The sequence below is a fragment of the Wyeomyia smithii genome, chromosome 3, assembly GCF_029784165.1.
Source record: "Wyeomyia smithii strain HCP4-BCI-WySm-NY-G18 chromosome 3, ASM2978416v1, whole genome shotgun sequence".
Taxonomy (NCBI): domain Eukaryota; kingdom Metazoa; phylum Arthropoda; class Insecta; order Diptera; family Culicidae; genus Wyeomyia; species Wyeomyia smithii.
The window spans coordinates 238,006,140-238,022,760 of NC_073696.1; the positions used below are offsets into that span (position 1 = coordinate 238,006,140).

The window sequence follows — 16,621 nt, forward strand, 5'->3', positions numbered from 1 at the left end:
GCAAGCTATCTACAGCACATAATCATTGGTTCATGGAAACTCATTTGGACCTGTTTGAAAATAGAAAGCTTGTGCCCATCCAGAACAACATTCGCAACTTCGGCAACTGTGGTCAGACAGTATAACATATTTCCATTTCAAGTGAACACTGGGGTACGAAACGAAAGTGTTTCTAACTAGACATTTGAGGTTGACGGTTGAGATTCTTATTATGTGTAGATGAAGGGGACAAAAATGAACCAGATTATTGCATCAATACAAATGCAGCGAGTGAAATCTTACTAACACATGCATTGCGGTACTTGGCTGTATGTTCTTCTGCAGAAACACAAACAAGCGTGTGGCCGTCATAATTTTTATTACTTTTTGTGTGTTACTTTTTGTGTATAATGCGCAGTCATAAGACACAAAAAGTAATAAAAATTGCCCTAAAGTAATTAAATGTTCCCCGTTTGCGTTGGGTGTAACAGATAAATCGTCTACCTCGAATCTTTGTAGGGGTAAGAGGCGGGACCATCATCATCAAAAATATACGTAAATGAATAAAAAAATTATTCTACTACATTTCACTGCACAACTTATTTAATATTTCGGATTACTGGAACTCAGGCCGAAATACTGGAAAAGTGGTGCAAATTTTAATCATTCGTATGGACCTTTTGAAACGTACATACCCATTGTCAATATTCTCAACAGTAATTTCTAAAATGATTTTGAATGTGTCATTTAACTACACACTCTTTTCCGTCGATTATCTGGAGTTTAATTTGCTTTTGATAAATAATATCATACCGGTTACCGAGTCCTCGTAAACAGAGCATTGTTGCTGATAACAATTGCGAATTTGAGTAACTGTTTATGCTATGATATGCTTTCCTAAAAATTTAACGGATTTCTTACGTGTTCATTAAGCAGACAATGTGTGCAGTAGGGAAAGCGAAAAATAAGCGAACTGGAAATATGATACAGATTTGGAAAATAAACCGCATTTTGATGGGACTTAAACCCGCAATCTCCCTGTCTCCGGCATGGTGTTTTGACCAATTAAACTACGGGGGACGGTGGTACTGTTCCACAATCCATATTGTATCACATTCCACTGCCGACTTATTCTATTGCTCATCCCTAACTACACACACTGCACACACAGGTATACAAGAGTTATCAGCATCAGCTGACTTATCTGTGTGTGATGAGTCATTCCTTTCAGTCGTATAAAAACGCTTGCACAGCAGTGCAATAGAATAAGTCGGCAGTGGAATGTGATACGCATATAGATTGTGGAACAGTACCACCGTCCCCCGTAGTTTAATTGGTCAAATTGGGTCGAAATTGGGAGATTGCGGGTTCAAGTCCCGTCGGGATGCGGTATATATTTCCAAATCTGTATCATACTTCCAGTTCGCTTATTTTTCGCTTTCCCTGCTGCACATATTGTCTGCTCAATGAACTTGAATGTTAACGGGTAAAAAACGTTGTTGAAAATAGAAATTTCGTTCTCTTAAAAAACAGATGATGTTAAAAACTTTTGTAGCTACTAGTGATTTAAAAAAATTCTTTCTTTTCTGCAGCAGTGTTGCCAGATTTTCCCTCGTTTAATTATTCCAATCGCTGATTTTTAAGCCTTGGAATAAAAATTGAAAACACAAAAAAATTAATAAAAAAGTAAGCGAATTGTGGTCAGTGTTGCGATTGGAGTGCGAAAATAAAACCTTCTTCACACTCCTGCCAGAGCACGAGCAGCATGCTATGTTTTCCAAATCATATTCGCACACTTTGGTGAAGCTCCTGAAAGCTCACGGCTCCAGCCAGAGCGCGACTAGCAAAAGCAACACTCCGGTTACTCTTTTATATTCAACGCTCCGACGTGATATTAATCACGCCGGAGTGCACCTATATGAGCGAACACCAGGAGTGAGTCGATTGCTATGATTGAATTTGGGCGCAAATGTAATTTGAACCACATGTTTAATGCAATGTACCTATGTTATCATACGATAGTTTGCGCCAAATGCTGCGTATGAGGTATCTCTTTTGCAATGAAATGTCGGTCTTTTGCTTAGATAACAGGAGATTGTTAAAAGGTTAGACTACAAACATTTTAACAAATAAACGTTTAGTTGTTATTAAAAATGTTTTGAAGAACAAAAATTTTAGAACTTCTGCCTCTATGATCCAGAGTTGGATGTTTCAAAATGTAAGTTGTAATAGCGTGATCGTAAATAAAACACTCTAGCTCGCTTGTTACTCAAAGATAAATCGCTTCCCGTTTATTCAAGGTATCTCATACATAGAAGGTGAAATCAACATCAAATATTTATGTGTAAGCGTTAGGTCACAGACAACTAATAAAGACGTCTCACCACATAAGTGAATAAAAGAATAAGTAATACAATTCAATCCGTTTTAGATTTGGTCCGGTTGGCTTCGTCCAGTCCGGTTCGGAGTCTGGAAACGAAAGTTTTGTTCGAACTACAGTTTAATGACAAATCAAACAATGTCTGATATGCATGTTAGAAACAGTTTGATGAAATGAAAGGAATGCAAACAAGTTTTGTTGTGAAATTTGAAAGACTTCCTCAAAACGTTTTTTTTGTCGAAGGGTAAGTGCCCCGGAACTCCGTCAGCGGTTTTTCCGTCAGATTGTCTACAGCATTCTAAAGCAAAACCTGCCAAAAAGCAACCGCTATCGATGTAGTGTGATTAATTACCAGATAGAAAATTGCATTACCTCGGCAGCGATCGCTCTTCGGCAGGATTTGTATTAGGAAGCTACAAAAAACCTGACGGAGAAACCGCAGCCGGAGTAGTTCCATACCCTGCATGATTTTTTCAAACAGAGTTGTGATCGTTTATATTACAAAAAAAAAATCAGAAAATGTTCTCCATGTTTTTGCACTTATTACACTAAGAAAATATTTATCGCTGGTTCGTTTCTCGGTTGATTGATTATCGTAAAATATCGTTGTCGAAAAGAAACGCATGTATCCATGACCGTTCACCAAGTGAAAACTTGTCTGTTTGTCATTTACGAGTTTTTAAAATTGTGTCAAAGAAAATAAACTTCGTTCTTCTGTCTTGCTGCTGTGGTATATATTCAATGTATTTGGTCAATACGTTTTTATACTAAAAATCCAACAAAAAGCAGCGTGATAAAGCGCAAGCACATCACTCTGCTTCCTGCCTGAAAAATGGAGGATTGCGTCGCTTAATATTTCCGGTGAAAGCGTTGAAGAAATAAAAGAACATACAACCGAACAATAAACCTTTGAATTACGAACGAAATGTTGTAGATGTATAACATGTACTATTTAAATTACGCGGTTGATTATGTCAGAGATGATCTGTATGAAGTGTCCAGCTAGTAGCGCTGAGAAACAAACTTATCAATGCTGAATGAATTATGCGTAATAATGTTTTTTGCTTAAACTGCACTTTTTATTATTTGCATCAACCCATTCACCACTGACATCACCTGACATTTAACCTTTGATCACGGTTTATCATTTGTACTTCAAATTTTGAAATAAAAACTGTTAAATTCGCTATACAGCTTGTGCAAATAAGGTTTGTAACTAGTTGGTCAAAGTTTGAATTTCGTTTATCGAGGTAGATACTTATTTTTCGCCGCGGGAAGTGTGCTAAGATTACATAACAGACTTACAAAAGTAAAAGCAAAAACCCAGCCTCTTCTGCTTCTTATGAGGTGTTATCTATATAGTTCTGTGAATAAAAAAAAAATCCCGTTCAATCCTTGATTTAATTGTCATAAATGTATTTAATGTTAAGGAACATTACTATGAGGTCCTATCCCACCAGTTTCGATTGCAATTTCATTCGCGAAAAGGAAAACTAATCGCAGCAAACACAAGCTGTGTGACGCTCCGCGGAGCGCTCCGGAGCGATGCATATGCCTGCAGCTCACGTCGGAGTGGCTGCTATGATGCTCCACGTGCGCGCGGAGCAAATGAAAAAGAAATCCAGCGTGTGCATGGGTTGCTTGGAGTAAACTCCACTGTGTGTATAGCTGATAATACGCACTCAGGAGGGCCCGCCAAGCAGCTGGAGCGAGTGAGCTTCGCAACACTGTTTGTGGTTAGGTTTGTTTTCATTTCTCTTTCATTTTTGTGTTTAATCCATTATAACAAAAAAAATTTTTGAATAAAATTATTTTCAATTTGATACTACCGAAGAATAAAGCAACTAAAAACAAAATAGCGGCTAAAGGGGAAATAAAGAGGGAAAAAAGAAGAAGAAAAGGAAAAGAGATAAATCTAGAACATTTTTTTTGGAAAATTTTATAGTTGAGAAATAATATATTGCGATTTCGTAATAGGCTGCAAAATCCCAAAAATCATTTGTTGGGTTATTCTTTGGGTTAAAAATCAACAGACATTTTTCAATAAATAAGATTATTTAATAAAAACCAAGGATTGGTCTGGATCTATCTCCCGGTCAAAAATCATAGTTAGTTTTTGGATACCTTGGTTCATTTTCTTAAAAAAAAATCACATTTTTCGAATCTACCACAAAAAAGTTTTTTTTCGCCATTTATTTTTATTGGCCTAAATCATGCTAAAACTATCCAAGAATCAAAATCTACATCGCCCAAGTACAGATCTAAACTCAAATTTCCTTTAAATTGTTCTTTACCGAACAACTTTTATACTCCAAAATCACATTTTTCGTTTAATTTGACGATGCTCGTTTTTCTTTTTATTTCGAGGCTTTGTAAACTAGCAGAAGTTACCTACGATTGTTATCGTGTTTAAAATTTGAAGTATAGAAGTCTCTGCAACAAATTTCGACCGTTATAGCGTCTCTACAGAACGTGTTTACTCACAATTTTCCTTCGTTTAGTCGATCAGCCGCTCTCGTTGTGTACATTCTTCGTTTGAGTTTTTCTATACTTTTTCACTGTGAGTTATATTCAAAAGTACTTAAATATGAGTGACAAGTATGAGAGCGCGAAAGAGGCTAGGCGCAACCATACATCAGATGACAAAAAGGAAGAAGTGGAAAATAAAACCCAGGAAGGACAATTTTACGGCGCAGGGATAGCTGACTGAAGGTAAAAAATTATTAGGGGCTTTGTTATTACGATTCTTAAGATTGATATCGTTTTGAAACTTTAAACGCATTTTTCTCAAAACCATGTTTTTAAAATCGGCGAGCAATAGAACTGAAAAAGTTTACATCCGATTGACTTGAAATTTTAACTGTAGCTTCTTCATTAGATTATCTAGTGAAGTACACACGATTTAAGCGATTGCTTAGCAACAACAAAAGTCATAAACAATCAAAGTCGATTCTTTTTGTCGAAACAGAACTTTTTTTTCAAACCGTTGCCATTTTGCGAAGAAAAATTCTAAAAATATAATCATGTGTACTTCACTAGCGACACTTATGTAGATAATAAAAAAAATTTTGTTTTGGTTATAGGTGGAGTTGGGCACGACTTCTACTGCTCGCCGCGGAACAATTTAAAAAAAAAGCGGTTCACGGCAATCGCTGCACAGCCGCCATTCTGTAACAAAACTAGCAATAAAAATATTTTTTTCTATTCTGCAAGAGTTGCTCAATCCAACGATATATTCTTTATATACCTTACATCTCAAATGTCCTGTTAAAAAAAAATTATGAAAAAAGCCTTGCTTGTTTGAGCATTTGGTAGATATAACCCCTTAAAAATCATATGCTTGTCATTATTTTTCAGACATATTATGTTTATGAGTTGTAAGAAAGAGATAAAAAGAAGTGACAAAAGGAACAAAAAATTCGTTCGTGATGTTTTAATGAACATCTTTCATAACTTTGAATACCATATTTACTAGAACAATTTTTCAAATATGTATCAACTAAATTTGAGCAGATATTTTAGAAACCAGCAGCGGGAAAATTGATTGGGCTCTCCACGGTAAACAGATATTCTTATTACATAGATCGAAACTCCAACAACAAATGTTTAATCCCAAAATATTCAAATCACCCACCTTCGAAAAAACCTTTTTATTTTTTTATTTCATAAAACGTTATTTTTTTGTGGAGTAAGCAGTTTAAAACCGTTATGTGCTCGACAAAAAAGGGATCTTTACGCATCCAACGGAGTACCTGGGTATTCACAAATTAAAATTCTTTCACCGTTTGCAGTTTTCGTCCCATTTCGATTGTTTTAGCACCTAAAGAAGCTCATTTATTTTCAAATAAGCGTTAGGGGTGTCCCGTAAGAATTTTCTTGTTCCCGAAAATCCGGTTTCCGGATTTATATTCCAAAAAAAAACGAAACTGCGAATGTGCGTATAATTGAAATAATTTCTGTCTTACAGTGGCGAGCCAGCTTGTGGTTAAAAACCTCCTTATTAAAGTAAAAAGAAATCTACAAATTTTAATGAGCTTGCTAACTTAAATGAGCAGGTTAACATTGTGTAATTGAGTTTCAGGGGACCAATTTTTTACGCAAGTTCAGCTAAGAACAGAAAAGATTTTAAAAGTTCTACTCTGAAGCAACAAATGCATTAAGGGAATTACAGCGTTATAAATCCAGCTTCGAGAGTCGCCGATCGATGTCAACCAACGATACTGAGAGAATCTGTTCGCGAAGTGAGATAGATACTGAGAGAATGGAGCGATTCAACCGTCAGCCCAAATTCTAAATTTTACGATAGGCTTTGTTTGGTCAGTGTTTACCATCAGACCAGGTAGAGTGTGGAATGCCTAGCCCGAAGTCCGGTCAGACTACAATTTTTATCGTTTGATTTTATTTCGGACCGAACCGGAACAGAGTTGTCCGGGCAGGTAATAGTCTGGGCTTCCGAGATGGGGAAAATCCGGTCAAAATACATTGAACTGAACATGAACATGAAGTTAGGATACTGGCTCACCAAAAGATTGAATAATTTATCCACCAAAAGTTTGATTTTTTTATCCTATAATTTATCCAAAAAATTGAATGATACCGTTAACATTGAAAAAAAAAAAAACTGGTGACTATTCAATATTGCTTATTGCTAGTATTTCAGATTTTTCTTTTGGATTTTTTCACCTAGTATCAATCACATACATGAGAAAATTGCGTAGTGGGGCAACAAAAACGCGTGGGGGGGGCTAAGTCCCCCCTAGCCTCCCCGGTACCTACGGGCCTGTATGGAATATGATCCCCTCATGTCAAATGGTGGCTTGCCTAATAGAACGTGGGTTACCGTTGAAAAGTATATAATATACCGTTCAGTTTATCGAGAGTTAGATAGCAAAATTCCGAAAAATCAAATGAAAATTGGTATGGCTTTTTGTTCGTTTTGGAAACTGCTATGGAATTTTAATTTCTTATTTTACAATTTTTCTAGCGAATATTATTATAATTATATATCTCACTCTCCAATGGTTTAACTTTGTCCAATGGTTTAACGTAATAACTTTTGTATTTCTTCCAAACAAATTACACATATTTGTGTGTGGCCTCAACAGCCGTCCTTTGGTATGATGGTTTAATACCATACTTATAGTACGTATGCTGATTCAGACTTGTGCTTGGCCCGCGTGTTAGCGTGTTAGCCCAGAATCCCCCTAACTAGCTTGAAGTGATTTTCTCTGTCAAGCGACATGGTGTGGTGTTAATTGATGTTTTTCCAAATGATGGAAATGTCATTATTCATTTTAAGTCGAGATATGTCCCATGTGTCAATTGGTGCTATATGGCATCATTGGGTTGATTCGGGTTGGATAATTTATTGTGAAATAAACCATGCATACTTGTGCGCGGCCCCAACAGGATTCTTGCTATCTATTGGTCGAAACCAGTTGCAAATATGAATAAGCTAATTTTTCTTTCATAATCAGCCAGCTGATAAGAGAATAAACCAGAAATAAACCAATAGAGACAGGTAGAAATCATATGCATCGCATCGCATCGCATCACTTATTAGGGTTATCTCTGATCACATGTACGCTTCCTTGTTGACAAAAATCTCTTTTTTGCGACCTTGGTGGAGATGCAAAGGTTAACACGTTCTTCAAATGACAAAGGGCTAGTATCCTTTTTCTCTTTCCACCTGATTGCAAGGATGCGGCCAGCGCTATCGTTATTACTGATTCTTCAAAGTGTTGTGTCACTAAACTTGTACAGTGAGTCGGCCTTTCCCAGTTGATGCACTGAGCAACTCTACTGAGTAACTAGATCAATCGCGGATACGTGTAGTCAGTTTAATTCAAATTGAGCTATTCAACAATATGTGCTGCACATTTTAAAAAGATGTTTCTAGATGTTGCATAATATCTTGCAGATTCTCTTGATTTTCCGTATAATAATTTTGTTTCACACTTTCATTGTAAAAGATTCAAACTCAGTATAGCGGAAAGCGATATATTAGTAATTGATTTTGGTAGCTACCGAATATCTGAGATGAGGTAAACATTCTTCGTTTTCTGTATACGTTAGCTAAGAATGTTGGGTACAAATAAAAACTAGGAGGGGAGCCCACTTCTCTCCCATCTCGTAGGAAGAAGATTGTTTTGCGCAAATGTGTTCGAAAATACAATTTCGATTTTTTTTTAAGAGTTGTAAAAATAATTATTGATATACCGTAACCGGGGTGATATTGTGCCAGTGGGGATGAGATTGTGCCAAACAAACCCATTGTTTTTCACCCATCTCATGGTGATCAGAAGACCAATCTTTCTACAATAAATTTTCTCGAATACTTAACTAAGAAAGACTAGTCTTCTAAAGAGATGGCTTACTAGTCGCGGGTTGGATGGCACAATCTCACTCCGGCTGACGGTACTTCAGTAGTCAACAGGTGATATTGTTTTTGAACCATTTATCAATGTTCTGCAAGCATTTTTTTTATGCTTGGGCCTACTGTAGTGTAGAATGAAAAGTAAAAAACGGAGTTATGAAACGTCAAAAAAAACTTTTCATAATTTTTTCCATGATAAGAACAATACAAGCTCGCATCATAAAAATCGCGTTGAAGAAAAGCAACATTATGGCCAGATCCATAATGGGTTGAACAAAAGTAGAAATTGGAAAAAAACAACCTTCAAAGACTGATTTGTTGACGTTTTCTAAAATAAACTTAAAAGTCTCGACAAAATGAAATGTGTGAAAAATTAATACATCATTTCGGACATATGCCGCAGCACCACAGTGTTAATATTGTGGCATTTTTTCTTGCACCCGTCTTGCGCTCGAACACCTCAGGCGGTCATTAAGAAGGAATTACCGGCTACAGCCCAAGTCGCCCCTAGGGCAACCACAACAGACACACACAAACAGTGTACATATACATATAAAGCTCTCCTACCTGTGCCGAAACCATGCCCTCCTTCAGCCGCCGCAGGTCGGTGTGGCTCCAGGCGCTGGTCGACCACGGTGTAATGTCGCGAAGGTCCTCGCCGAAGCGAAACTCCCGCAGTTGGTTCTTGAGAAATTTGCGAATGTTCCACGGCAGATCGTTGTGACTGTGGCGGAAAAAAAAATCGAAAGCAAATGAGCAAAGAATTATCGCTATGTGGGTTACGGGTTGAACTTACCCATCGATCAAAGGCACTTCCTTCAGCACTTTGCGCACAATTTCCATCCGTTCCTCCAGCTGGATTGCTAAACATGTCGAGATTTGATGCACCAGAAGCGTCCAGAAGAAAAGACCACACAGAAGGAAGCCTTCGATGGGCTTCCGACGACGCATGACCCCCACCCAGCAGCGTCCACCCCGTCGTCCGGTGGTGGTCGTTGGCTGCGTTGGTGGTGGCGGTGGCGACGGCGACGGTGCTGGCGGCGGATACTGTAAGACTAGTCGTTGTGATCCAGTACCAGCGGGGTGGCCTCAGCTTCTCTACAACAACCCAAGCGGGCTGATGCTTCTGTTGTCGTTGCTTTCGCTCCGATGACACTCAGAATGGTTCCGGTTGAAATGATAACTGTTTTAATTGGATCTGCAATGGTATGGAAATGAAAGAGAATTTGCACTATTAGAATTGGTTGGGAAACTGTTTGCGTTTATGAGGACAGAACTAGGAGCAACGACAGAACAATCCTGTTCTGAGCTAGACAAACTGCGTTTCAAAAGGTGTTTATTTTCATAGTATAGGTGAATAATCAACTCTCTATGCAATCGGTTTGCGTTTGTTTGGAATGATGATGATGATGCATAGAAAATAATGATCTCCCAAGTCGGGATCACCAGTGCACAAAACCGTGTGAGAAGTAGTTTATTCCAATACTGTGATATTATTGATTTCATTGCGGCACATTGCCTGCTCGTAATAAACGATGTACCAGCACTAGTAATGGGAGTAAACGAGATTATTGCTACTACCTTTTGATGCTCACTGATGTACGATAATCCCAAATGGTTTCATTCGAACAAGAATCAAATTATCGATGCTTTTTGGTGGAATTGATTTACTGCTAATGGATTTAGGGTTTCGTCGAACGTTTGATCCTATAATGATTATTAGAGGTCGCAATCCAATCGCTTCAATTAAACACAAAGCATTAGAGCGTTGCATTTGAATGCAAATTTCCAGTCAAGACCCTTCAACACCATTCATTCCATATTAATATCAAATACAGGCACATACGAAAGTTACGTAACTGTTTCCAGCCGGTGCACATGTTTAATACATTTCTCTGGAAATGGAGAGCAGTTCGCTGCAGTCCTTCGTGTGACGGTCAAGTCATATTCAGTCCGAAGGAATTACCGGTATTATTGCTTCCGAGGCTGGCATGAAGAAATCGAAGTCATTCCACACCTAACCTCGTGTAACCGAGACCGCATTGCAAATGGAAGCAAGAAAAACGACACAAATGATATACGCTCTATTCTGGTCATTTGTATCCGGCGAGGAAATATACCACGTATTACAAAACCACAACTTTTTTTTTGATCTCTCTTTTTTTTGTTCCCACTTTTGCTCTCCTCGGTTGGGCTCTGTTTCGCACCCGAGCAAAAATAAAGACACTTTTGATCGGTGGAACACTGCATCTATTTCCATCTCTGGAATCAATCTGGGCCGCACAGCAGTCGGTAGGGTGACTGCTGAGAAGGTGAAAATGCACAGTAATTTTAAGTTTGATTGTAATTTTCTTATAATAATTAGGCAAAGTTTTTTTTTTATCTGTAAAGATCTCCCAGATGGTCTCAAGGTATGATGCTGGCCTAACAAGCCAGTCGTCGTTGGTTCGAGTCTCGATCTGGGAGAGACTGTTAGTGTCAGTAGGATCGTAGCGCTGGCCTCGCAATTGTCCTGTACACTAAACAGTCGGCTGCGAAGTTTGTGTATAGAAAACAGAAGGTCAAATTCCGAATCGGAATGTAGCACCAAGGCTTTGTTTTTTATCTGTATCTGGATTCTAAAAATTAACAGCTATAACACATATTATTAACCTGCTGTATTAGTTACAAACAAACTTTCTGTGAAAGAATATTTTCAATCTTGTTGATAAACATGCCTATTCTCTGTGGCATTACTCGTATTCTGTGGTTATTATTGTTCACAGCTCCATAGTAAGCAAATATATGAGAAGTGATACTGATGTTGGGTGCTGAATATTTTTACCAGTTGGAATAAAATTAAAAATACCGTAGAGCGGTTTTGACCAATAGTCCATTGTCTGGAAATTATGATTAATGTTCTCTTACATGGTGAACTACCTCAGTTCTTAATCTATAATTATTCAAATCGTCGAAATAGCCCTAACAGTTCAGTTGAGCCCCACTAAAATCTAGTTTTTACATCTTGATCGATAGAAATTCATCCTTGGGCATCTTGATCCGTCGTTGTGGAATCCAAAGTTCCAGAGGGAAACTTGCTTGTATGAAATTTCCGGCTCTATGCACAAGCCGGAATAACGAAAGGGGGCGCACGTCATTTAACGTAGCTTTTTGTATAATTTTGACAATCCTTACCGCCCCCCATCCCCACTCTCACCTCGTAGTAATTGGTCGCAAAAACTCAACCGCTTCTGAAAAAAAAAAAAAAAAAAGAAACAGCAGACCTCATGCTCCCAAAAGCAGAATCGCAAAAGTTAGTCATGAAAGGTAAAACTTCAAATGTTATCGGTTACTAAGGTACCTAGTGTAGTTGAAAATGTGACATGTCTCTTAGTATGAGAGCTAACTTCACCAAAATCATAGAAAATATATCTGTATATTTTAAGTTGACATCCTATTACTTTTACTTCGAGGTCTTTTCCATGTGGTTAAAAATTGTTAAATTTGTATAATAACTAGAATAACAACAGAATGGCAAGAAGCCGTCACCTCTGTCAGCAAGTTGGAAGCCGAACCGACTTTTGGCTGCCTCGGTTCCTTGCTGTGGATTATACGTCTTGCCCTCTGTGTCTGGTCATTATATTGAGAAGTTCTTGGTGATTCCTTTCGTGATTCTTTTATTGTGATTCTGCTGTTTGTGACGAAATCGATAAACCCTACTAAAACGCCAAGATGACGTCATCAAACTGTGTATCAGCACAAACACTTAGTCAATTCCGTTATTCATCACACCTCCCACCTGGTTTATGTAATCATCAGAATCGAACGAATGCAAGCGAGACATCAAGGAGGTTTTTTTTTTTCACTGGTTTTGGTTTCATTCCGTCAAAATATTCCTCGTTCATCAGGGGGAGAAGGGGAATAAAGTAAAAGTGGATAATTCACAGGCTGTACAGGGTGAAAGAAACATATATTTCAAGCCAAATTTCTGATAAAAACTTGAATATGATAAGTTTTTAGAAACCGTAATTCAAACGAATTGATAACAAAATGTGACCCTTCGTTAATAAACTTCGTTTGAAATCTCATTTTTGTTACTGTTTTTTTTTCTCACATGTTTCCCCATGTTTTTCACTCATGTTCATTGCAAGCCTTAGTTAGTTAATGTGAATTGCCGATCTCTAAAACTATTTCTATGTGTGTACTCTTCGAATTTTGTCCTGGTGGTGATTAAAGGGGGTTTCATACCAAAGCTTCGATTAGATAAAAGCATTCATCTCTCAGCATCTTAAAGGTTTTTATTTCTATTTTTTGTGTTTCTGGATAGTTGAAAACTGAATCATAGCTAACTACTATGGGATACACCCAAAATTTCTGCCTCGGATTCTACCTAGATATGTTACGACATTGTTGACCAATAAGGTATATACAGGCAAAGAAGAAGAAGACATTTGTCTGTATTAGTAGAAAAAAATAACAGGAGAAAACACATGCTCCTGGATTGTGACGTAGATTTCCATTAACGAGCGAAAGCCATTTGGAATAGTATTCCGCATTGTTTAATAGCGCTGAAAGGCATTTTCAGCCGATAATAATTGAATTTTGTAAAAAAAATCATGAAAAAATATAACGAACATTGGTTTCTCCGCATTGTTTTTAGAGTTCTCCGTCATCACTGTTAACAAACAAAAGCCCTTTAAACCTGAGAATCAAACAGTTTTCCTTACCTATATAAATTTCGTTAATTATTGACGACATCAGTTCCGTTTTCTTAAACGCAAATTAGTTGTTATGATGTCATTTGTGTTGATGCGTGAGATGTGCGTTTGCATGCATGCTTAATGTTGCTTTTGGTTACATGTATGTAGTCACTACCTTCTCATTTGCTATGAGATAACAAAGATGTGCTCACCTCATGTGGATAATCAGAATAGACTCTAATTGTTCATATAAGTTCAATGGGACCAACCCCTCACTCCATTGGACCCTCCTTGATAAGAATGCCATCTTTCATCAAAACCACTTATAAACTATTACATTATTTCTGGAGATAGTTGGCCAATGATTCTAACAAATCTCAATTTTAAACCGCAGTGGAATCACCAAGAAAAGGCAGATATCTCGAGTTTTCGATGGCCTAGAAAGTTGCGGTCTTCACCAAGCATGTGCAGAAGGTCAAGGGCTGCTGCATGGTGGCCGATCAAGTGCAGAACTTCATCCCTATGTGGCGCTGGGGAGCACAAAATTTGTAGTATTCTGAACTTAACTAATCTAACGATTCCGATCTGCTAGAAAATTGCGGTGTTGACTGAACTTGTTCAAGAGGTCAAGTGTTTTCGGATGCTGATCAATTCAGTGCGAAATCCTACCGCTACGTGGCGCTGATGAGCACAACATTTACCGCGTTTTGATCTTAATTTATCTCACGATTCCAACTCGCTAGAAAGTTGCGGTGATACCAAACTTGAGTTAGGCGATAATCTTTAAATAGAATGTAAAAATAATTCAAATATAAAAATGATATTCTGAGTTGATTTCGGCCTTGTATCTACTTGTTCAATCGATTCAGGGTTTTTTCTAGAATACGTGTCGCGTCTACTTTTACTTATTTGGCGTATGTCCAGGGTCTGCTGAGAAGTAATTGAAGCAAAAAACAGTATTTGGAGGAATAGATGATTTTATTATTATTATTCATTTATTTCACTTCGTCTTCAGTTCAAGTTATTATATCTTATACTAATTTTAAAACATTGGAGGCTGGCAACAAGGCTAACTGATAATACGTGCCCCGAAAGCTATCCGTTAAAGTCATTGATTTATAAGTGATTTTAGGGGCCAAACTTGTTAAAAAGTGTAAAGTTGTGATCTGTGATGCTTCATCTAAGTGAGAAAAGTGAAGGTTTTGTGAAAAACACAGTGTTTCTTGAGTGGAAGTTATAATTTATCCACGAAATCAAACTGAAAATTGTAAGGCAAGTTAGGTTGCGTGAGTGTGAGTGCCAACTTCGTGCGTCGCGCTAACTAGCGGTTTATTATTAACGTGCGAAAATGGAGTGCATGGTGGTGTGATCGAAGAGAATTGCACTACCTGAAGAGCGGAGAGAGTAGCGTTGCGCTGTGCTAGTCGGCGTTTGTTTCGCTGGCATAGGCATAACCAAAATAAAACAGATGAGTATATGTTTTTTTTTTTTTTGTATCAAGAATGCATAGGCTCTGTGTGTAGTGGTTTTTAGCGGGCTTTGGACTTTGGCAGAAGTGTGAATGTGTGATCTGTTGGGTGCACGAGGTGTGGTAGCTTTTCGGCTGCGAGTAGTTTTTTTTTTGTTTGCAAACCAGATTGTGCGATGATGTTTTACTGTTTTACTTTTTTCTCCCACAAGTAAAAGCACTAAGAATTGTCAGGTGAGTTAACTTATCAATGGGCTCGATACGACATACACGATTTGCGTTTGGTATTATATTTATTTTCCTAAATGGTCCGCGTTCGAATATGGTTCACATCATGTGATGATCCACCGAATACCACGTAGTTGCCAGTTTGCGGAACGACGTAGCACGCCGTATTAATTGCGCTCGTCATGAATGTTTAACTGTTACAGTTTTGAATGTCCACATTGAAAACAGAGTGCAATTAAGGTGTTTTTCTGGAGCCTTTTTCTCGTGTAGTTTTGTGTAATAGTATTGTTTATTAGAATTTATGGTGGAATAGATTAATTGATATGTATTCACTGATATATCGTGTGCAATGAATTTTCGAACGCACTGACTCTCGCATGACAGGAAATAGAAAATTCAATAAAGTTGAGTTTGACATCTGATGACTATTTAGTCAGCCTGAAATAATTTTTTTTTTTTAATGGGGGGGATTTGTTAGTAGCTTAAGTATTTATGATAAATATTAGTAAATAATGAGTATGTGTGTCCAGTCACAAATGGTGACTTCTCAACACTGTTAGAAATTTGTAATTTTCATTGTTAGGATTTGTTTGCTTTCGCAATTAGGACTTGTCGTTCGTAGGGATTTAAACCTACTTGTCAGGAAAGGGGAAGTAAACTTACAACTAACTTAATTGCTAACTTGTTGACTGTGAAGAGAGCTTATCGTAGCAATTGAGGATTGCAACGATTTTTGTCGAAAATTGTTAATAATTTTATTTGACATAGCTTCTAATGGTTCAACACCAGTAAGTCTATGTAGTTCGAGTGTACCAAACCAGGGAGGACGCTTCAAAATCATTTTCAGAATTTTATTCTGAATCCTTTGGAGCGTTTTCTTCCTTGTTGAACAGCAACTTGACCAGATTGGTGCAGCATAGGGCGTTGCTGGTCTGAAGATTTGTTTGTAAATCAAAAGTTTGTTCTTTAGACAAAGTTTGGAATTCCTGTTAATGAGAGGATATAAACATCTCGTGTGTTTGATGCGCTTGGCTTGTATACTCTCAATGTGCTCTTTGAAAATAAGTTTTTTATCATAAATTAGTCCCAAGTACTTAACCTTGTCGGACCAACTTAAAATAACCCCATTTATCTTGACAACGTGATTATTGTTTGGCTTGAGGAAAGAAGCCCTAGGCTTATGCGGAAAAATTATCATTTGAGTTTTAGAAGCATTGGGAGAGATTTTCCACTTTTGCAAGTAGGAAGAAAAAATATCTAAACTTTTCTGCAATCGACTGCATATGACACGAAGACTTTTTCCTTTTACGGAAATGCTTGTGTCATCGCAGAACAATGACTTTGTGCATCCTGGAGGCAAATCAGGAAGATCTGAAGTGAATATGTTGTACAGGACTGGACCCAAGACTGAACCTTGAGGTACACCTGCTCTGACAGGAAATCTATCAGATTTGGAATTCTGATAGACAACCTGCAGAGTTCGGTCAGTAAGATAATTTTTTAAAATTTTG

The 16,621-nt window shown here is 37.6% G+C and overlaps 1 protein-coding gene across 8 annotated transcripts in view; it reads right to left on the reverse strand.

Annotated features, from left to right (window-relative positions):
• LOC129732671 (dipeptidase 1) overlaps positions 1-16,621 on the reverse strand; it is a 649,785-nt gene that overhangs the window by 37,658 nt on the left and 595,506 nt on the right. For all 8 annotated transcript variants that reach the window (XM_055693747.1, XM_055693745.1, XM_055693749.1 and 5 more), the window contains 2 exons: positions 9,532-9,933; positions 9,303-9,459 (listed from right to left, as the gene is read on the reverse strand). In XM_055693747.1, coding sequence (XP_055549722.1) covers positions 9,303-9,459; positions 9,532-9,686 — 312 coding nt within the window. In that variant the 5' untranslated portion in view covers positions 9,687-9,933. The remainder of the gene's footprint in view (positions 1-9,302; positions 9,460-9,531; positions 9,934-16,621) is intronic.